This window comes from Euprymna scolopes, chromosome 2 (assembly GCF_053919585.1).
Source record: "Euprymna scolopes isolate OS-2025 chromosome 2, ASM5391958v1, whole genome shotgun sequence".
NCBI classification, from domain to species: Eukaryota; Metazoa; Mollusca; class Cephalopoda; order Sepiida; family Sepiolidae; genus Euprymna; species Euprymna scolopes.
The window spans coordinates 72101811-72125666 of NC_136483.1; the positions used below are offsets into that span (position 1 = coordinate 72101811).

The following is a 23856-nucleotide window of genomic DNA, read 5'->3' on the forward strand; positions in this document are numbered from 1 at the left end:
TCATTTAATTAATTAAAATAATAAATTATTATATGATTAGTGTATTTTAAAAATAAATACAATTGGAAGTATGATTTATTCAAGTTAAGTAAAATGTACTAACCAATTTAACTAGTTTGGGAAATAATTATTGAAACTTGATTGAAGAATATTTGTATATAACAATTATATGTTGAAAAAAAGTTTATTCTTAGAGTAAGATTTTCAAAATAATTAAATTAAAATAAATAGATAAATAAAAATAATAAATAGTAATTAATTAAATAATACAAAATATTAAGTTAATAAGGTTATCTATAAATATAAAAGCGAAAATGTATGTATGTATGTCCGCTTTTTTTGTATGTCTGTAAAAGGCTTTTTTCCAAGAAGCGATTGGTCGGCTCACAACTTCTTAAAACATTTTACATCACATATAAATGATAATATCTCCGAGTTAACAATGGAGCTCGCCTGTCTATTTAATTTGCTTGACTTTGAAAAGATAAATATTCAACATTTTTCACTCGTCGCATGTGGATTAAGCTTTTTCGTATAATAAAAGCGATACTAATTCTGGTGGTATTTTTTCGGTCGCGATCGCTGGAAATGTTCGAAAGCAATCAGATTTGATCAATGTGGAGTTTTTTCTTATATCAGACAATTGCTATTCAATTTGGACAATCCCCTTTTTATGGGGAGCTGGTTTCCCCCCAACATCTTGGGGAAACAACAAAAAAAAAAAAATTAAAAAAGCGTTCCCGCAGTAAATAAAATACTACCCCCGCAGTCAAAGTTGACCTCATTAAGTAATTAAAAACAGGCACCTGCTAATTCTAAATAGTTAAATAAATTCAAACGTGTTTCCGTTGGTGTTTCGTGGTGGCCTAGTGGTTAACGTCGCGCTTTTTTTTTTTTCACACTTTAATTACCAACTTTGCCTCAAGGGTTCGGGTTCGATCTTTCATACTTACCTACCAAAATTTTTCTTTTATTTTACCCCCCCGACACAAACACCTAGGTGGTAATTTCTTGATAAGTATGTCTTGACCTGTTGGGTGTTCGCTTAGGTTGGGAGGCGGGAGGGCTATGATTCGGTTTATCTATTTGATTTTTATTTGTTGTTATGTGCTTGGAGAGGGTTAGCTTGCGGCTGTACGCGCGAGCACACACATGCGAGCACACACATGCGTACATACACACACATATACTTAAAGAAACGCTCAGCTGTACACATACATCTCCGCCTAGGCATGTAAACAAATGCATGTATGCGTACATGCACCTCACCAACGAAACGCCAACAACCTAAACCTTAGGACTCGAAATTTACAGTAACCCCCCCCCACACACACACACATATCTCCCTCCCCCTCCCCCCACATATCTCCCTCCCCCCTCCATGTATCCCTATGCCCTCAGCCACACCAGAGATAAACTTCCCAGACCTCCCACAACCACCTAATGTCCTTAAACTCCAAAACTAAAACATTACCGACATACCAAGCACCCCCTCCCACCTCTCCCCCTTGTTCCCATCTCCTTTTTCCGCTTTTCTCTCGCACCTGACACCATTCACCATTTCATTCCACCATAAATGAACATTTCTATAAAAGTCTGAAGAAGCTACAAGACGGCCAAAAAACTTAACAGAAAATATGGTAATAAAAAATAAAACGCATATTTGCTCTACAACAGTATTGAGCACTTTCTTCAGGTTTTATTAATTACCATTTCTACTATATATATATATATATTTTTTTTTTTTTTTTTTATATTTCAGGCTTAAATCCACTTACTATTACACAAATAAATGCAAAAGCAATGAGCCAGAGCAATTAAAAGCAGGTTAGTTTATTTTGAATAAAATATTATTTAAAAATTTTCAGGGTAAAATTTTTTTAATTTTCTATTAAAGGGTGTTTGTAGAACTTTAAATTAAAATAAATCACAGAAAAATATTTTAATTATGCAAATATGTAGTTTATTCCAAATATGAAGTTTTGGCATTTATAATTCAAGTACAATTTCAGACATATGCCCACTACAACTTGCATGTATGTAGCGTAATTTAAAGGCCCAATTTTCATAACTCTCTGCATTAAATTAGGCTGTATTTAAGCAATAATACATTGAATGTTGTTTTCCAAACAGTCTATTGTGTCTGGTTTATCAGCATAGACATGGGATTTTACATATCCCCAAAGAAAATTGAATCAGGTTAAATGGCATGAACAAGGTGGTTAGATGACAGATCCATTTTATGAAATTATTCATCCATTAAATCTTTCTCTCAGTAAATTGATCATATTATGTGCTGTTTGGCATGTAGCTCTGTCCTACTGAAACCACATGATGATTTGCCAGACCAAACTTAACTAAAAATAACCGATAGTTGCCAAATCTGCTATTAAAGAAAATAGGAGGTAATGCTTGGGAAGAGGGTTTCATGATAACTGGAGATGTACTACACTGTCCCCCCCCTTCAAAAAAAAGGAAGGAAGCCTTAGAAGATTTTATCATTACAGCAGATCAGATAGTACACTATCCTCCCCTTGAATTGAGCATTGGAAGATAGTACTTTAGTTTGAAATACTATTGTAAACTGAATCTCACATTAAAAGATAGTAATAGTATATTTCGACTTCAGACAAACAGATACCAAATCTCCATCAGTAAGTTTTTTTTGTATCTATGTTTGTTTGTTTGTTTTTATATTTATGCCGATTTATTTGATCTGCTCAGCTAAATAATAAACTTGGTAATGATGTATTAGTTTTTCAGGTGCATCAAAACTGTCTCGAAGCAATCTCATAGAGAATAAAACTTTACATCAGAAGACAGTGTATATTTTTTTAATAGTTTTATTTTTATGTACTAATATAATAAGATCCATATAATTTTACTGTCCATTTTGTACATGTACAAACAACCAAGAATATATGTATTGGGGTAAAACAATTAATTGACAGGTAATTGGTAATCGGCCTAATCGGCCACTCTGTTGATTAATCGGTAATCGACAAATTTGCAGATTAATCGGCCGATTACTTACTTTTCTCTTTCCTATTAAATTTAAATCATTTCATCACTGCCAAATGACTCATCAGATAGCTTGGACACATTAACATAGTAACTACCAATTCAACTTAACATTTAATTAAGTGTCTGGTCACTATTATGGCTTTTTGTTTTTATTAACTAAAATTACAAAATGCAAAGTACAATTTCCAATTCTTAAATGAATATACTTAAATAATTAGATAGGAAAAAAGAAATTACAAACCAACTACAAAGTAAAAATTGTAATTCTTCAAGTGAATAATTATAAACTGCTGGTGCTCTACTTCCTCTTCTATTCTAGCTGTTTGCTTCCTCTGCTCTCATAGTCTTCTCAGTATTTAAAGTTGAATACTTTTAAGTTGTAATGTAGAAACGTTAGAAATTCTCCATTTTCAGGACACAGCCTGTTCCTCATAGGTTTATACACATTACCACCTGTACTATAGAGCCTCTTACTTTCCACAGATGGAGGTGGTGTGCTTAAATATTTTGAAGCCAGTTTACTCAGCAGTGGTAAAGTCTCCTGTGTCTACTTCCACTACTGAAATGGATCATCACCTCTTACAAGTAGCTGTAAAACTATGTAATGGTCAAGTTCTTTTGTTCACTTAACCATAAGGGATTTACTCCTTTTGAGTTTAGATTGTGATTCTTGTATTTTTGTTGTAGTTACAACCTCCATGTTTAACTCAGCTTCTACCTGCTCTAAGTTTTCATTTGTTACAGTAGGCTTATTCGAAGCTAATTCATCAAACGAGCTTGAAAGAGATAGTTTTACTTTCACTTTGATCTATTTGACCTTCAACAGAGCTTGATGAAGTGTATCCTGCTGATTGTTTCATTATCATCAGTAGAATATGTAGAATCCAATTCCAGTGTTTTCCGTGTTATTCTTTTGAAATTTAAATTTGAATCTTTAATCTAGGAAAGTAGGCACACAAGTTTTTATCATTTAAATAGGATGAAAATGTTGTTTCCATTGATTCATTGAATTGTTCAGCAGTGGTAAGGATTCCACTAAAGTCAGAAATATCAGAATTAGATTGGGCAGCTTTTGAAAGAAATAACCTCAAAACTAAAATTGTAGGCATTATCATCGATATGGTTGAAGTTCTGTGACTTGTTTCTTTGGTGATTTCTTCAAATGGATTCAGCAACTGGATAATTTTTTTGAACAAGTCCCCATTGGCAAGTTGTTAAGGTAGGAATTTTATAGCGTCGCAAATTCTTGTATGAAAAAACTGAATGAATCTCTTATTAAAAAATTAAAGAATCATTCTGCTTCACATATATTCCATGAAAAAGTTATTTCTGATTAATGTTTACCAGTTAAAAAAAATTCTGTTATTCTGAAAAAAAAAACAGTCAAGTTCGTTTGCTTATTTTAAAACTGGTAAACATTAATTAGAAGCGACTTTTTCTGGGCATTCAACATAAAGCAGAACGGTCCGTATAAACCAGAAATAAATTATTTGCAAACAATCACGTCAACTTGAGCAAAGCCAATACAAAACTAAAATAATTATGTTAAAACAATAAAAAATAATAGTACTTTTTGGAAACCCATTTCTTAACATGTGGAGGAGAAGGTATTTTTCTAACTCGTCTGTACTTTCACCTAACAATTTAATAAACAATACAAAACAAGTGATTTGTACCACAAATATTGAAGAGGGACAACTGAAGTTTTTTCTCTTTGTGTTTGACTGGAAAGGAGGTGAAGAAACCGTGTCGAATGGACGAATCATCAGTGCCAAGCAAAGAATTCAACGGAATTGCACAGAAATACCAATTGTATAAAGAACTCTATCGTTGATAGCATGCAGCTCTCTTTTTATTAAAGTTAAATTAATGTTAAGCATGTACGTTTACTTGATTACATTGCTATGATGAACAAAGTGAAAAACACTACATAAAATTATTACATTGTCTTGGGCATACTATTTTAGAAGTACATGGTATAGCATTCTACAATATGTATAGATTAGGCATGCAATATTCTAGATCTGTATATTTTAACAGTTTTTGTGATGTGCGATTTTGAAATTAGTATATGTTTAACATTTGATACTTATTTCCGACACTAAAATTGAACATATCAGCATTTTCATCGACTTATAATGAAGTAAGTTGCAGTTGAAATTGTTTAAAAAAAAGGCATAATAATCATTCAGGATTATATTTATTGCTATTTAATTCAGTTTTATTTCATGATACCAGGCTATGGAGTCGGATGGTAAAAGTCCAACTCTGACTCCTAGAATTCCTAGGATGCGAACTCTGACTCTCGACTCTTTGATACCTATGTGGAAATCTATTCTTCAGATAGATATACCAGCCTTCCACACTTATTCAGCAAGCATTTTATAAATACTTTTCATGTATATAATTTTTTACGTTTAACATTCACTTGTATGATAAATATACTCACATATACACTTAACCAGCTTCATAGAATAAGTTAAGATAACAAAGGAATAAAAAATTTACAATGAAATTTGATTATGCTATCAGTTCAAAAGGGAATACAATATTTAGGGATAGGGAAACCTCTTTAGGCCATGTTATTTTGAAGCCAAACGCTTCTCATCAGAAGAGGGGAGTAAAGATGCATATTATACAGAGGATAAATTTTTTTGATGATAGTACTGCCTTTATGGAAAGAGGATCAAAGGAAAAACAGCTAAAAACTATAAAGGGCTATAATAGTATGGGTTGCTTCTTATTGATTTAGGCCCAATTTTTGGATAAGATTGTAATTCCGGATCGATCCTGGACTAATCCAATTGCCAAATTCCATTTGATTCAGGAACTGGATAACTTTCAGATTACAATCTGATTGTTATCCAGTGTAATTCACAGTGCTCTCAAAGACAAAATTTTCATTGATCCTGTGTAACGTCACAACCAAAATGAAAACAGCTGTACAGACAGGATTTGTAGTGATCCAATGGACTGAAATATCTTGATGATGTAGAAGCATTGCAGTACAGTACAAAATATGATATATCTCAAAAAATAAGAACAAGACATTACAAAAACTGCTAAATTGTGCAACTGGTAAAACCAAACAGGAAAACCATATAAAAATATAAATTTATTGGACTTAAGGAGTTGCAGTTGAATAAAAAATTCTGACTCTAACTTAGACTCCTTGTACTCTTAGAAATCCAACTCTGACTCCAACTAAAACCTCAGACTCCCTCTGATTTTGACTCCACAACCCTTGATGATACTTTAAAAATTGTCCATCAGTGCAATTTTGCTATTATAAATGATGCTCACTTTTCACACTTCAAAAATGAAGGCCGAAATTTAATTAGAAATAATTGTACTTTTACTTTTTATTGTCTTCTTATAATAGGAGTAATGAAAGCATCTTTTGTGGCATTTTTACTGATTTTTTTGTCAGTTGGTTTCAAAGACATGTTGTAATTTACACGTTCGTGCTTCTTCACCTTCAGCAAGGTAGTGTATCCTGCTGATTCGGCTTCAGTATCATCAGTGGAAAGCAGATGTAGAATCCAATTTTTTATGCCAATCTTTTAAAATCAATATTTGAATCAAGGGCCTAGGAAAGTAGACATACACAAGTTTTTAGATAGGATGAAAATCTTTAGTAAGTTGTTATGGTAGAAATCTTATCAGCAGTGCACATTACAAGAGCTTTTCATTGTTCTTAATTTATTGTCAGCATATGATATGTTGAATTCCACCGTGTGGTCACATCTTGAATGAGTTCATTTTTTCAAAATAAAGCTGATCCTGTATTTCAGTTAATTTGCTAATTGCTAATAAGAAGCGATTTAAGTGAGAGACTATTTCTGTTAGATGTAATGGTTGTCTTCACAGACAATGTATGATAGTGATTCTAAACCACATTCTCTGACATCAGTAACCATATTTGCTCTTGAATCCCACAAGAATAAAAAAAACTTTATTGAAGATTTTATAGTCACTAAGAACATTGTGCAATTCTTCACTTAATCTTGCACCTGTGTTTACAATAGGGAATAGAACCACTCTAAGCACAGCTCTGCACTGGTCAAAGTCATTTAATAGCTAATAGCCTGTCAAATACTGAAACGAAGCATTATCTGTTGTAGCTATCTAAGTGTCTTGTTTATGAAATGCTGCTAATTTCAGCAAGAGGTAATTGAGTTTTTGTTTTACTTTTGTAAATGTATCGAAAATTATTTTGTATTGAAGTACTTTTTTTATGAAATGTTGTAATTTGAACTAAGTTTTGTAATAAGCCTATTAAACCCAATCTCAGATGTTATAGAATATGATTGAATATCTCTTGTGACTTGTGGTCATTAGTATTTCAAACTTTCTTTTTGGCCAATATTGATTCTATAGTAGTTTGTCATTTCACTGGAGGCTCATAGTTTTTGGAATGTCTGTCCATGAATATTCATTGTGCTTTCTTTTCTTATCTGCAATGTTTGCTTCTTTTTTTTTTTTAAATGAACTTTTCTAAGATGGTTTAACATATTAGTCATTGTAAAAGATTTTGCTGATTTGCCGTCCTTTGATGTGATGATTCGACATAACTTGCTGACAGCTGTATTCTTATTCTTGCGATTGACATCAAAATACTTCCAGCAGAAACTGGTTGCCATACTGGTTGAAGGTTGTTGTCATTATTTAGTTAACTTTTTACATATGTCAATAAACTATACATTATCTAAACCAAAAAAATAAAAATATATATGTAATGGTAGCAAGAGCCCGAAAATGAGGAACAATAGTATAACTGATGAAGAATGCTTTAGTTTTCGGTTTGCACATCGTCGCAATTTACTGTACAATTCCTCAACATGAAAACTGAAAGATGAAGTAATAATTTTCTTTGGCAGTGATTTAAAGTAAAAAATAATAATGTTAATTCGATAGGAAGAGAAAGGAGAGTGCAGTTGTAAAAGTCTACATGTTAACAACGTGTCATGCCTGTTATTTGATAATATGCTGTAGATGATACATGTCTTCGATAAATTTTCACTGGCAAGCAAAAGAGGGAGGTAACTTGTCTTCATTTACAATATAATTAATATTAGTATCATTTATGACAACAAAATTTGCTAATAAATTGGCATTAGAAAACCTATTAATCGGCCGATTAATCGGTAATCAGCCAATTTGATAATCGGTACATCCCTAATATATATATATATATATATATATGTATATATACACACATTAGTGTTGGGATGATTAATCAGAAAAATTGGAAATTTTCAGGGTATCGGAGTCAGTATTTGAATAAAAAAAATTTGTGCCTATTTTTCAATGCCGAAAACGATTCTTTGAATTGTCTTTTTTTTTTTTTTTTATTTGATTTTGTTTAAAACAAAATTTTGCACTGCTCGTAGTGATAATAAAATACTAAAAATAAATATTTTTTGATTTCAAATAAAATAAAAAAACTTTTATTTTTTTAATTTTGTTATTAAAAGAGCAAATAAATAAAGACTAATTGTATTATTTTTATCTGTATAATTTTGTTAATTTTTATTGTATGCTTTTTAATGTCTGTTTGTTATATTTTATTTCAATAAATCACTTGATAATAGAAAAATATTGAAGAACAATAAAAGGGAAGAAACTGATTTGCCTTGTCATCGCTTCTGGTGTCGCTATGCTGGAAGTTAGGAAGTACGTTTGCTGACTAAAACCTGTAAAACTAAAAATGTAATTTCTTTTATCATTTCTACTAAATATAATCCAATGAATTTCACTGATTTCTCTGTGCTCTTCATCCAATGTAGGTACATATGCTTTTGGCAATACCGAACGAACAAAACCTTGGAAAAAGGTGACAGCAGGTAAAAAAATATTCCAAGATATAGTTGCTAAATTCTCCAAAGTGGAGGATAAAAAAACCCTGAAAACAGCGCTATTTGATTTGTTGGCCAGTGAGGAAAGGTTAGTATAATTTTAAACATCCTAATGCATATCTGTCTATATATAAAGTGTTTGTGTAAAGTGGAAAACTAATTGACTGATCATTAGAAATTTTGGTGAGTAATATGGGTTATATCTAATTTAATTTAATTTCATGCAAATGGAGATGGGAGGCCATTTGGCAATTTTCAGATGGCTCTGATTTTCTTGCAAAAGAAGGTCAGAGGTTACATTGACTGAAACATTGGGTGAATCACACTCGAGATGAGAATGGTACTTCAAAGAATCCGAATTTTACAAATGATATGGATGTTTGGACAAGGAAATGCATGATCTACAACCAAAATTTAAATTATTATTTAATGGTAACATAGCGTCAAAGAATACCAGTACTCATATTAATATATATGAGCAGGACCTGTGAAAATTCCACAGTTGTAACCTTTATTTTGTTGTATATTGCTGCTGTGCTTGAAGATATTTTCATTCTATGGACGTAAACCTCATGATATTATTGAACCACTTTGATAAACTTTTAAGTATAGGAATAAGGTATCGAATAATATTCCTCGTAATTGAATTCCTTTAGAGTATTTTAAAAACTTGTGGGTGCAGCCTCCTATTTAAGTATTCAAATATTTCAGATACACAATGTTTCTGGATTTTTTAGATGAGGATTGGTATTCTTGTTTTTAAATGTATAATAAATCAGCACATCAAAAAACAAGAATATTCATTCTAAAAATTGTCTGCAAGAACTTGTGGCATTATGGACAAAGCACTAAGTGAAATTTAGTTGTAAGTGATGTTCTTCTAGAAGTTGAACATTCTATCCTCAGTGTAGGCAATATGAAGGATACAATTACAAATTACTTAAGACTCCTACACGGTCATGGCTGACGGAACAAGAGTAGACTACGCTCATGAATTAAATAAAGATTTTGAATCACACAAACTAACATACAGTTTTTATTTGAAGACATAGAAGGGCAAATTATGACTATGGAAAATTAAGCATTTTCATCTTAAAGATTGTCACGTATGAATGATAATTTTTTTTTTTTTTTTTAATGTGGTTTATTTCTAAGAATAAAGTCAGATTGCTCAACCGTGTGTTTCATCATTTTGTAACAACCTGTTTTTAATCAATGTTGTCCCGGGTTCAATTTAGATTCATCTTTGTTACGCTTTTTCATTTCTTTAAATAGACTGAAAACAGTTTAATCAAAAGTTACGATTCTATTTATATAATCTTACAAGCAATTCAGCTGTGTTATGTATGTAAAAGATTGTCACGTATCCATAGACGATTTTCTATTGAGTGGCCGGGTTGGACTTTGACAAAGCATTTTTATTTTGCTTTTTCCTGTTTTTAATTATTTCATATTTGATTTTCTTTTTGTTAGTATTAATGCCCTGTTTTGTTTTTTTTTTGTTAGAATTAGTTTTAGAACTATTCTGAATATTTTCAGTTACAATACTATCAACCTGGTTTACATTCTAGAGCAACGCCGGGCCAAGTTATCTAGTGTGTATATATATATATATATATATATATATATATTGCTTTAAAGAAAATAGCCGGCAAAACCCAAGGGGCCCCTTTTACCAACAAACTCATCAGGAGTTAATCGTTAGCCTGTGCAAAAATAAAAATATCACATAAGAACAGAAACTAAATGGGGTGTGCGTGTAAATTTTATCGAGGGAGAAAAAAAAGAGAAATAGGTGGGAATACAAATAAAATAAAATATTTACAATTATGTAAAATATATGTACAAGTGGAGACAAAGGGGAGAGTTAAAATATATCCCTAAATAAGTCTAATAACTGGACGAATTATTTCTGTCAATGTGAGAATGGAGACTCCAAAATCCGCCTGGTGTAGAATTTTAGGTTTTGCCAGCTATTTTCTTTGGAGCAATTTGCAAGTTTTGTACTATTAAACAGCTATATATATATACTAGCAAAAGTACCTGTCGTTGACTGGGTTCAAAAACAGATTACAGAAAATGGACTCTGATTTATGAAAGTATGATAGGTTATGAAAAGGAAGGGTTTTAAAGAGATAGCTTTGAATTTGGGGGTATCAAAACCGAAGCAAAATATGATGAAAGTAAAAATAAAATAGATAAACCCCATAATTTATTATACCATACCTGTTTACACTGAAACACTTATCACAATATTCTGTGGATCGATATTAAAAAACCTTGTTAAACTTTGTGACATATTTACATTCTATTGAGGTCAAGCGCAAACGAACACCCCATAATTTTATTATGCCATATTTCTTCAAACTGAAACATAATTATCAAAGTATACTTACGCAAATAGATATGAAAAGTCTTTGTTAAAGTTTGTGCCTATTTCAATTCTATGGAGGCCAGGCACGAACGCAGACCCCACATTTTTATTATACCATCCCTATTTAAGTTAAAACATACTTCTCAAAGTATTCTTATGTACATCTAAGAAGAACCCTTAATTTTAAAATTTTTTATTTCCATACTTTGTGGACCAGGCGCGTATGCAGACCCCACAATTTTAATGAACCTCCGTTCTGCCAGATCAAACATACCCATTCCTGTGTCTTCATACATCTTCTATCATATGTGATCAGTTTTCTATAATAGTCAACCATATAGGAGCCTATTCGTGACCAGACACACACACACAGACGTTCAGCTTTATATATATATATATATATATATATATATATATATATATATCACAGCTAAGTTTACCAACATGATCCAAGATGGTAAAACTAAAGTATATTATAAATATTAAAGAATTAATATTATAAAGTAATCTCAACCAGATGTAAAAGCTCAGTAAAACCAAATAGGAGATAGAGCTTATAATAAGCATTCACATGAAATCACTTTTTTATTTACCCTATTCCCTCTGCTTCACTTTTTGTTATCAAATAAGATCTGTAACTTACTTGTAGTTTCATCAAATACTTTTGCAAGCAAAATCCGATCCTCTTATAAGAAAGAAAGTATTTCTTTGAAACTTCGCAAATTAAGGACTATCCACTTATTTAGTGTTTCCTTTTCAAATTAAATATGTTTTTAACTCTTTTTCAGTGTTTTTTAACATGTTTTATTAAGTGAACGTGTGTGTGTGTCTGTGTACATTTTCCTACGCAATAACTCTGTCAATTTTCAGTCTACAGACTTGAAATTTGATATACAGGGTACTGAGATTTGGGAAAATCTTTGTGATCGGTTTTTGGCCAGAAATTTGATTGTTAAGGGGTCAAAGTTCAGCAATTTGACCTTTGAAAACTCTACCAATTTTGGGTCTAAACACTTGAAATTTTAGATTTAGGTTCCTTGGGCATGGATCTAACTTAATAACTGGATTTAAGCCCAAAACAATAAATGTTAAAGGGTCATAAGGGTCAAATTTTAAAAAATTGACTGCTTTTTTTTTTTTTTTTTTTCCCCAATATACACCTCCAAACACTCTGACAACGACAGACTGTATATATATAAAAGTAAAATTGTCTGTGTGTGTATGTACATTTCTATACCAAACTACTCTGTCAATTTTCAGTCTGCAGACTCAAGATTTGACATAAGGTGTATTGAGATTTGGAAAAAATCTTTTTAATCGGTTTTTGGCCAGAAATTTGGCTGTCGAGGGGTTAAAGTTAAACTATTTGACCTTTAAAATTCTACCAAACTCTGCCAATTTTGGGTTTAATCACTTGAAATTTTAGATGTAGGTTACATGGATCAAACTTTTTAATTTGATTTGAGCCCAAAACAATAAATTATTTCCAATACAAACAATTATTCGACATGGCATTTTACTCCTATCATCTTCTAAAATACTCCATGCATGCATACATGTGAACAAAAATATAAAAAGCGAAATATAGCCATGGATTCAGCGGTTATATATATATATACAGTCAGCTAACATACTTCCTAACTTTTGGAATGGCTGTTACCAAAAGTGGTGACAAGGCAAATCAGTTCATTCATTTTTATTGTTCCTCAGTATTTCTATTGTGAAGTGATTTATTGAAAAATATACCATAAATATTATACAGATAAAAATGACACAAGTAGTCATTAGTTGCACTTTTAACAAAACTAAAAAATAAAAGTATTTTATTTTATTTTAAATTTTACAAGAAATATGTTTATAAAATTATAAAAATACATTTTCATTATTTAAAAAAATTAAAGTTTTTTTTAATTTGAATTTCTATAATAAATATGTTTAGGAAAGTATAAAAATAAAATTATTGAAATCAAAATAACAAAATTTCAAACACCATAAAAAAAACCTATCCAATACATTTGGTTTTAAATTGAGGAGGGCACTAGTTTGGGTATAATTAGTGTGAGTTGCTTATTGGGGTGCTCTTTAATATGTGATGTTAAATCTTAGGTGTGGCTTTAGATTGAAATTTGGTTAGAGATAACTGTCTGCAATATTACGAATAAAAATATTTGTAGTGTGGGTTAAAACTTGCATGGGGGTGATCAGTTAACATGGATTTTGCTATTTGTAGGGTTATATTTATGCTCTATATGTAGAGATTGTAATAATAATTTATATTTAGGAATTAAAGTCTATATGGCGAGAGCAGGAAAAAAAAAATGGGAGTATTAGCCGTTTGCTGGGGGGGGGACTGATACTCACGTTGGGGTGTTAGATAACCGCATGGTTCACCTGAGGGGCAATTGATCTTAGTCCTTGTCTGGTGGAGGTTTTTTGGCAGAGTTTTCTGTATTTCCATATTTAAATTTTCTTTTGTGCCTGCAACTGCAAATTATCTCTAGCTTAGAGTTGAGGATGTTTAGTTTATTCGGTGCCGTTATAATCTTGGTTGCCTCTGTGTTGCAAAGCAGGTCTCTAAGTGTCGTTGTTGTCTTGGTTACTGCTGTCGCTAAAAAAACTTTTAACATAAATTCCCTACATAGACACTATATATCTTATATATAGATAAAATAGAACCACAACCCAACTACCCCGATACCTCCCCCAGAATCTTAAATACATAAGCTACTTAAAGTATTTAAAACTATGATAGAAACCCTATGCTCCTTTTTACACTACACTTTATTTAGTACGCTCTTCCTTTATCTTAGAATTCAATATAAAGTCCCCCTAACAACATCAAAAACTTTATTTCGTTCCTGATGATTCCCTCGCTAGACGTCACATTCCCATTAAGTTACTTAACACCTTCTCCACTATTCTGATGAGAAGCATTAGGCTTCGAAATAACTTGGTATAAAGAGTCCCCTTTATCCTCCAAATAATTGTATGTATATCTTTATTGAATAAATGACTCATTCTATATTTTCCAATATATAGTGTTTGTGAATTCATTTTAACTTCTATTGTCTCCTATATATATATATATATATATATAGAGAGAGAGAGAGAGAGAGAGAGAGAGAGAGAGAGAAAATAAAAAGGAACAAACCGTATTATGTGTTCATCAACGTTTCGTCTTTATTTCGAGACTTCCTCTGGATGAATGAGATTAAGAAACCAAAAAATATTAATAAAAATTTCTTAATCTCATTCATCCAGAGGAAGTCTCGAAATAAAGACGAAACGTTGATGAACACATAATACGGTTTGTTCCTTTTTATTTTCTCTATTTTGTCGGAATACTATTTCCATTATTTTCATCATATATATATATATAGTGCCAACAAACAGAAAGTCTGCACTTGCAATTTTTTCAAAAACTGCAAATTTAAACTAAATTTGTAACTGTTTAAACAACCTATACCTCATTTGATTCGCCTTTTATTCCTCTATAATTTTACCTGTACATATTTGACTTTTAATTGAAATATTCTAGTGTTCATGTCAATTTAAAAAAATAACTTCAAATTGAGGAGGCAAAAAGAAAGCCTGCAGCAACAAATTCGCTTAAAACCAGCTTAAAATATCCCCCAACAGGCAACAAAGCATCTCTAATCGTAATTGTTGTTGTTCCAGGTTATACAACGTAACATTTAGTCCATATACCACGACTTTCTCTTAGTGATCGTCAGGAGCTCATTAATCTCCACCTTTCTGGTTTATCCAATTGAGGAATTAGCCACAGATTGAAATGTGATGAGAAAATGGTACAAAAGACTGCAAAAGCACCAACACACTGGCAGTGTTCGTGATGCCCCTAAATCTGGTTGTACTAGACTTACTTCTAACAGAAAAAACAATGCTATTAAGATCCGCAGCTAGATTTGAAATGGCTCCCCAAATCCAACAACATTGCAATCTTGTTAAAAAGTGCTCTCTTTCTACTCTCAAGAACAGATTAGGATCCTGAACAGAAGTGTGCGTTCTATCTCAACCATTATCAATGGACCAGAGGTCATCTCGTCAGCATCAGATAAGGCCAAACTATTTGCAAAGAACTTTGCAGCTAATTCTACCCTATGCGACGAAGGCCATCAACTCCCCATATTTCCTCCTATAACACAGAACACGCTAGGTAACATACAAATATCTGTGCATGAGGTCGCCAAGCTAATCAAGAACCTTGATTCCAGTAAAGCAACTGGCCCTGACAGCATCCCAATTATAGTGTTAAAAAAGCTTCAACCTTCAACTTGCTTCCATACTTACGAAACTGTTTAAGTGTTGCCTTAAGGAGAAGTGCTTTCCGACTCCCTGGAAAACCTCATCAGTATGCCCTGTATTTAAGAATTCAGGTGATAAGTCATCTCCCTCTCAGTATAGACCAATAAATCTCCTGTGTGTTATGAGTAAGTTGCTGGAATCCATATTAAATAGAGAAATAGTAAACCACCTCAGCAGAAACAATCTTCTTAGTTACACACAATATGGTTTCCGTTCTGCAAGATCTACTGCAGATGTGCTAACGGTTATATCTCACAGGATTAGTGAATCTCTTAACAAAGGCTTCCTTTCTAGGGCAATTGCTCTTGACATATCAAAGGCCTTTGACAAGGTATGGCATAAGGGTCTACTTCACAAGATTTCCAGCTACGGTATAACTGGAAATGTTTTCTCAATCATTAAATCATTTCTCTCCGATAGGCTCATAAGAGTAGTGGTAGATGGACAAAAATGCTAGAGTCCGTCAAGGGTCAATCCTGAGCCCAACTCTCTTCCTGATCTACATCAATGACCTCCTTAAACACATACTTAAATCATTCGTTGACATCTATGCTGATGACACGACCATCTACGGCAACACATCAAAGGCTGTAAATAACAAAGTTCTCTCTGATTCTCTCTCCTCTGATCTCAAGCGCGTGGTTCAGTGGGGGAAGACATGGTTGGTTACCTTTAATACATCTAAAACCAAACTCCTGTCTTTACATCATCAACGCTCTGATCCCCATCTGGCATCAATTGAAATGGGTGGCTCTCGTCTAGGAGAAGCCCCGTGTTTTGACAAGCTTCTGGGTTTGACTTTACTCCTGATCTGAAATGGAACACGTACATCAAGTCTGTTGCCAAGGTCGCTGGAAAGATGGTGGGATCCTTCTACCGCTCCAGAAGATATCTCACTACTGATGCAGTTCTCTATATAAAAGCCAAGTACGTCCAAGGATGGAATACTGCTGCCATATCTGGGCAGGAGCTGCTAAAAACAGCCTATCCTGCCTTGACAGAGTACAAAATAGACTTTGTGGCTTAATGGGGGATGCCCTTTTCTCTACCCTGCAACCTCTCTCCCACAGAACAGACGTTGCGAGCCTATCCTTGTTTTATCGTTATTTCCATGGCAGGTGCTCGTCTGAACTCCAATCTCTGGTCCCCCCTTGCCAATCTTTCACGAAAAACACCCGTCTAGCTGAATCCACTGTGAAAAATTTCCCCCACTCTTTATCTGTGCCTAAATCAAAACGTGGATTCCATGAACAAAGCTTCTTTCTTAGAACTGCACGCCTGTGGAACTCTGTTCCGTTTGCCTGCTTCCCACCTGACTACAACTTGGATGTCTTCAAATCCAACGTAAACAAATTCCTAATGAACCGCCCCCTTAAGTAAACACTTCATCAAATCTCCACACTAACTAACTGTACTTGCAATAACCCTTATCCCTGAGTGGCTTCCAGGCCTTGATAAGTGGTGACCACCATGTAAAAGAAAAAAAAAATTAATTTGTGAGGATATATTGCACGACGCAAGCCAATGATTTATGTAAAGAACAGAAAGTGCTGTCTGGACTTCGTCAGATGCAATGAAGATCATGACTCTTCATATTGGTCAAAAGTGCTTTTTAGTGATGAAAACAAGTTCAATAGGCTAGGCAGTGATGGTAGGCAGTACGTCCGTCAGAGGAAAGACAAAGAATTTAATCCTAGATGCCCAGTTTCAATGCTACTAGGTGGTGGAGGTTCAGTTTTGGTGTGGGGCATTATTAGTACCAATGGTCCAGGGCCTATAGTTCGCTTGCAAGGTTGAATTAATTTGACTAAGTACATTAATATGTTGACTGAGCATTTTCTACCCTACTTTGGTCAGAATTTGGATAATAATCTCATCTTCATGCAGGATAATGCTCCCATTCACAGCTGGCAATGTCAGGAGGTTCCTGGAAGAGCATGATATTCCGGGTTTGGATTGGCTTGCACAATCTCCAGACCTCAATCCTATCGAAAATGTATGGCATTACATCAAACAACAGCTACGCAATAATAAAATTTCAAATTTGGAAGAATTTTGGACAAAAATTAAAGAAAAATGGGATGCCCTTTCCCTGGAGTATTGCTGTAGTCTAATTCAAGGAATTCCTAAAAGATTGCAGGCTGTCAAATTGCAGAAGGGCTATGCTACTAAATATTAACTAGTTCATTGTGTTCCTGTTGTATTTGTGTTGCATTAATGTCCTAAAGTTACATTTAAATAACAATTTTCTATTGCGTGGACTTTCTTTTTGCCTCCTTAATTTGAAATTATTTTAATTAAATTATTAAATGATATATAAAAAAAATTTCGTAAAAAATATCAATAACATATATATATTATATATATATATATATATATATATATATATATACACACACACACACACACACATCAAGTAGCTTCACGCTTTGAAGTGATTTAAATATAGTTTTAAAGGTTGAAAAATTTCCAATAATATATATATATATATATATATATTATCAAAAAATTTTTAACCTTTAAAACTATATTCAAATCACTTCAAACAAGGTGTGAAGCCACTTGATATAAGGAGCTAATAAGAATGAAAAATGATTATTGTAAAGACAGAAGATGACTATTGAGCTTAGTCTTGAAAAGACCAAGGAGCAAAATGGTTATTAGGAAGAGAGTTCCACAAACTTGCAGTTCTTGAATAATAATTGATGGTGACCACTTGACTAATGAGTCAAATGAGCTAGAACAAAGGAAGCAGGAAATAGATTGGATAATTCTGAAGAACACATGCCATAATAGTATTTATGAAAATGTCTGAGACTAACAACATCATGTCTGTGAGAAAGAAGCCACAAAGAAGAAGAAAGGATGGGGCCAATCAAATTACAGATATCTTTCTGCACCTTATAAAGGACCCTAAAATTAGTCAGAGATTCATCAGCCCAAATATGACGACAGTAAGATGAAGTATCTTTGTGTCAGTGTCCTAACAACCCCCCCCCTACACAGAGAAACTGAAGACCATCAAGGATAGTGACTCATAAGATTCCAAATGCTTTCCTAATTAACAATTGTGGCTCATTTACTTCATGAATGATTCCTTTACTCTAATTTTAATGCAGGTTTTACCGTATACAATCTTTTATTATATGTGGACTTATCTATTCATAGTGTTGTATTGAATTTGTTTTCTCTCTCTATCTCTCTCTTTTATTTGCTTGGAAAGACATTTTGACGAAAATGCAGCAGCAGAATTTCCTGACAAGGATTATCTGACTTCTTATATTCATTGCAGAGAGAAAAATACTCGCTATGGTACAAGGTAAGATAGTATTTATAATATTTAAGATTTTTTCAAAAAAACTTTTATTTCTAAATTCAAACCCTGATCCAATTATAATTAATATTTGAATGCTTTGAAGAGATAAAGAAATATTGCTTAGTTTCAAACAACTGAAAATCTAAAAATGCTGATTAATGTTTTTTTCAATAAATCTTTATCTTCAGTTTCAACAAATACTTCTTGGAGCCAATCTTCTTGTGATGTTGTTCATCATCCAGTGGACTATCTCATTAACCCTCATTCTAAAGTAGCTTTTGGCTTTGGTAAATGATGACATGTTAGTGTGTGTGTATATATATATATATATATATATATATATATATATATATATATTATATTATATATAAAGATAATGTCTAATATTATTACAAACTCTCTCCTGGTATTTATCTTACGAAATATTAAGAGTTTATTATGGCCCATTTGGTCAATAAATGAGTCGTTTAATCTAATGTTGATCCAAGTTTTATTGTACAATATTTAGGATCAGCATCTGTAAACCCAACTCGGATTTATTATCTGTTTGTTTGCAGATAACATGTGCATCGAAAGTCAACCGGTGTCAACCTCATAGCATCCCTTCTGTTTTGCTCATTTTGTAGGATCCTTAAAACCTAATTGATCCAATATTTTATAATGTTGACTTATCTATTGGCATTGTTGCATTAATGTACATGATATCTTGTTAGTATACAACAAAGGATAGTGTCTAGTAGTATTTCAAATTCTCTCCTAGCATTTATCTAAATGATGACTTGTTAGTATAAAAAAAATGTTTGTTTAAAATGTATTTTCTTTCAATTTTTTAACCAATAAAATATAGAGTTGAGTAAACATTGACAATTTTGCTCAAATTGATTCATGCAACATGAATGATTGTTTTTGAAAGGATCACTTTTAGATCAATTTCAATGATAATCATTATCCAATGTTAAAATAAACACTATTAGGATTCACTCTTGATGTTTTGGATTGTCTGCATATAAAATTAATTCTTAAACTCCAAATAAGGTTTCTAACCATGATCTTTAGAGATAATCTAATTCCAGTTTACAGGATAAAAATAAAATGTAAACATATGAATGTGTTTGTGATCCAGGAATTCACTTTGTCATAGTCTATATTATTTGGCAGTAAATACAATCCATTTTTGGTTAGGGTCTGTTGTCCACTTGAAATGCTTTTATTTAAATTGTCTGGAAAATATAATCAGCATTTTTACAAACAAAGCTAAATATGTTAGCTATGTAAGAATGTTCATTCCTTTCATAATGTTCTAGTTAACCTTTGCTAGTACTATGATGAACGAACATGTTATATGTACCCTTAACTTAGAGGATGGTATCATGATCAAAGAACACTATTTTCATCCCCCCTCAAAGAGTAAGTAATTCTTGCAAGGAAGATTTTACAACAAAAAACCTGATACTTTATATATTTTTTCTTTATACACCACCTTTATAAACAGAAGAGGTGAAAGTGTTGTCTTAATTTTCTTTCTTCTGCAAGCTGAAAGAAATGACTGAATATAAAATGAACAAGACATTTTTGTCTTCTTTTTTTAAAAAAAAACAACTTTATTTTTGTTTTATCATTCAATCAGCCCAGTTCATCATAGGGAACTTGTGAATAAAGTTTTCTGCTTTACAACATTCTCCCGACATGGTCGATGTCAAAGCAAGCTGCAAACTGAATCTCTTTGTATATGAGAAACTATCACTCAAAAGAAACATACTGTGACTCGTAGATACAAGCCATCATGGTTATTATTTTCACAGCAAGCTGTGATGCAAATCCATACCCCCCTCCCCCCTGGAAAAAAACAAACATACCGAAAATAAAGAAAAATCTTTATAGTGTACATACCTTTGATGGTAAGAAAATATTGTACGGCAAAAATCATGTAATTAAAACTGCTTGATCAATTAAAAATCAAATTTTATGACTAAATGACGGTAGGCCATGTCTTTATGCCATTTTGCTGGACAAGGGAGATAATTCTAAATAATATAAAGTTTTGTGAGATTTTAGGAATCCATTCTTAACATGGGGAGTATGGGGGTATATTAGAAAAACTCAAATTCGCTTAAAAATTATTTTCTTTATAAAAATAAAACTACTTGATCAATTTATGTGATTTTGGGGTATAATATTATCTTTGTCATTGAGTATAGTATGTACATTGTAAAGATCTTTTTTTTAATTTTTGTTTTTCTTGGAGAGGGTGTTATGGGCTAGCACCCAAAGTCATTGTCATGAAAGCTGTCAACTTAATAAACTCAATGGCTCACTCCTTTTGACCTGTGTACTGGTCACCTTTGAAATTATTTAAAAACAGAGCTAAGGATTTGTCTTTAACTGACATTATGAAACATAATCTCAAAAATTTAGTTGGTCCATGAACAATATTTGAGCGATATTGAAATGTGTTGATTTAAAAAGTTTATAATTTAATTATTCCTGCTAATTAATTTATCTCAGTTACTCATTGTGCCACAAATGTTTTACTTGCAATAATGTTCATTCAGATGATCAAGCAATGGTTTATGATTTAGAAATCAATTCTGGAAACTATTTCTTTTTCTTTGTCTTTTTCAGGACTCACTCTATCATCTTGATCGACCATGATGGAAAATGCCAGTTCTTAGAAAAAACACTTGAAACACCAGTTGTTGTTGATAACTACAAGTGGGAATTATCAAATAATTCATTCAACCTCAATTTAAATTAAATTAAACTCTATGAAAATTGTTTTATAAAAGTTGGTGTGGGTAAGATAAATGTCAATCAAAAATAAGTTCACTTTGCATATTGGAATAAATACAAGTATAAAAACATTTCAGAGTCATTCAATCAAATTAAAATTAGAAAAAAAACCTTAATAAATTCTGACAAGAAATGATCACTAAGTTTGACACAGTTACTGTACAAGTAATATGAGTTTTTTGCGTATTTTATTCTCTTTCTATAAAATTCAGAGTAGAATTTCCTTAGTTTCTCTAGGGAAATGGGTAGAATTATGTAATACTAAACCGTGTATAGAATCTTTATTCTAATTTTGATTTTACATGGTTTTAATTCTAAAATATGTCTAAAATTTAAGACTTGACTTAAAGAGTCTTAAGAAGAAAAATAAAATTCAAGAAATCTTGCTTAAAATTAGAAAAAACTCAATAATTTTTACAAGAAATGATCACTAAGTTTGAGACAGTTACTGTATAGATATGGTTTCTTGACCTACATTTGATTCTCCTCCTATAATATTCAGAATAGAATTTCTTTAGTTTCCATGGGAAAACGGATGAAAGTAAATTGCTAAACAGAACAGTTTTACGCCACTTTTATGTCCTCTTACAAAAATTAAAATCAGGATATAATGATATTAAGCCTTATGTCTAAAACCTTTATTCTAATTTTGAGTAAAATTCTTAGATGATTTTGATTGTAGAAAATATCTAAAATTTAAGCCTTAATTTAAGGGGACTTAAGAAGAAAATTAAATTCAGGGAATCTTGCTTAATTGGTGTCTTAGTGTATTTGGAATAATGATCTTTCAGCAATCGGATGCAAACCGAACATATTGTAAGATTCACAAGATTTCATCAGTTTGATATGTCACATCTACATAAAATGAAGTCAGTAAACGGAACACTAAATAATCTGTTTGCATAGAAATAAATTTGGGAAATCAACTGTTAAATAAAAGCTTTCTTGAAAATAATCAGAATTTCAGGTCAATTGATTCTATATCCACAATTAAAATAGTAATTCCTTCAAATCAACTTTGATAAAAGTTTATTTTATGAAGGTCAGTTTATTATAATAATATTTGGTTATCAACTAAGTAATCATTTTTTTTTTTTAAATTTAAATAGTTGAATAAAAAAAAATAACTAAGGAATCAAAAATGTATTCTTGTTGTTTACAACTTCTTCTCGACGTTCAACAAGATTTTCAATACTTCGTTGGTAGAAATAAAAAAGCTTTTAAAAATGAAAACAAGATAAGAAGTGTCGAAAATTTTCATATTTCTTGGCATTCCATGTTAATCCAGGTGTTACCAGATCAGGCTGTCTGAAGATACCAGTTTCTTGACTGGAAGTGCATTAAACATTGATGTTATTGTATTTCTCCTTTCCATTTGCAAAACTCAATCATGTTCTGTAAAGTAAACAATAAAAACAATTTTCCTCTATAAAACAACTAAACCAAACAAGATGAATAAATATTTTAAAATATAAAGAACTTGAAGCTTTTACCAAAATGAACAGATTCAGAATTAACTCAAAAAGGGTTGATATGCCATAAAACAAAACAACCGAACAAAATAATTTTAATGATCTGAAATAAACAGAAATCAACTATGAAAAAAAAAAAAAAAAAAAAGATTCCAAAATGATTGCAAAATCGAATTCTCAAAAACAATACAATGAATTTTAACAAAAAGAAAAAAAAAATGTCAGGAACTTAGTTGCTAACCCAGTTTAAGTTTATTATGACTTCATATTTAACCTTCTCTTGTGAAAAAATCAACTAATGATAGCAATCATGAGACTGCATTGGCAATTTTCAAATGTATTCAAAAGTAATGATTCATTAATTGTAAGGATCAACTGATAGTACGTTATAATAATTATGATAATAATACATTTGTATGTTTGTGCGTACGTTATTCACACCCATTAAAAAATTAGGCTGACTAATCACTTAAAACTGATATTTTTTCTGGATAGAAAAATATCAGTTTTGTGGACAAACAAAACTAATAATATGCAGCAAATATAAGTTTATTAACATTTCTATGAAAATAGTGTCCATTGTATTTGAAATATAAAACTGATCCAAATGAGATGAATTAATAAGTGCTAATAAATACTCAGAGAATTATATTGTGCTACATAGTTCAATACAAATAATAAAATTACATTGTAAGA

At 31.7% G+C, this 23856-nt stretch overlaps 1 protein-coding gene across 1 annotated transcript in view; it reads left to right on the forward strand.

Annotated features, from left to right (window-relative positions):
* The window catches only part of LOC145292223 (transport and Golgi organization 2 homolog), a 49485-nt gene extending 26842 nt beyond the window's left edge, over positions 1 to 22643 (forward strand). Inside the window, exons 5-8 of the mRNA XM_080138547.1 lie at positions 1763 to 1827; positions 8814 to 8970; positions 18806 to 18901; positions 21521 to 22643. Coding sequence (XP_079994673.1) covers positions 1763 to 1827; positions 8814 to 8970; positions 18806 to 18901; positions 21521 to 21653 — 451 coding nt within the window. The 3' untranslated portion in view covers positions 21654 to 22643. The remainder of the gene's footprint in view (positions 1 to 1762; positions 1828 to 8813; positions 8971 to 18805; positions 18902 to 21520) is intronic.
* The last annotated feature ends 1213 nt before the right edge of the window (positions 22644 to 23856 follow it).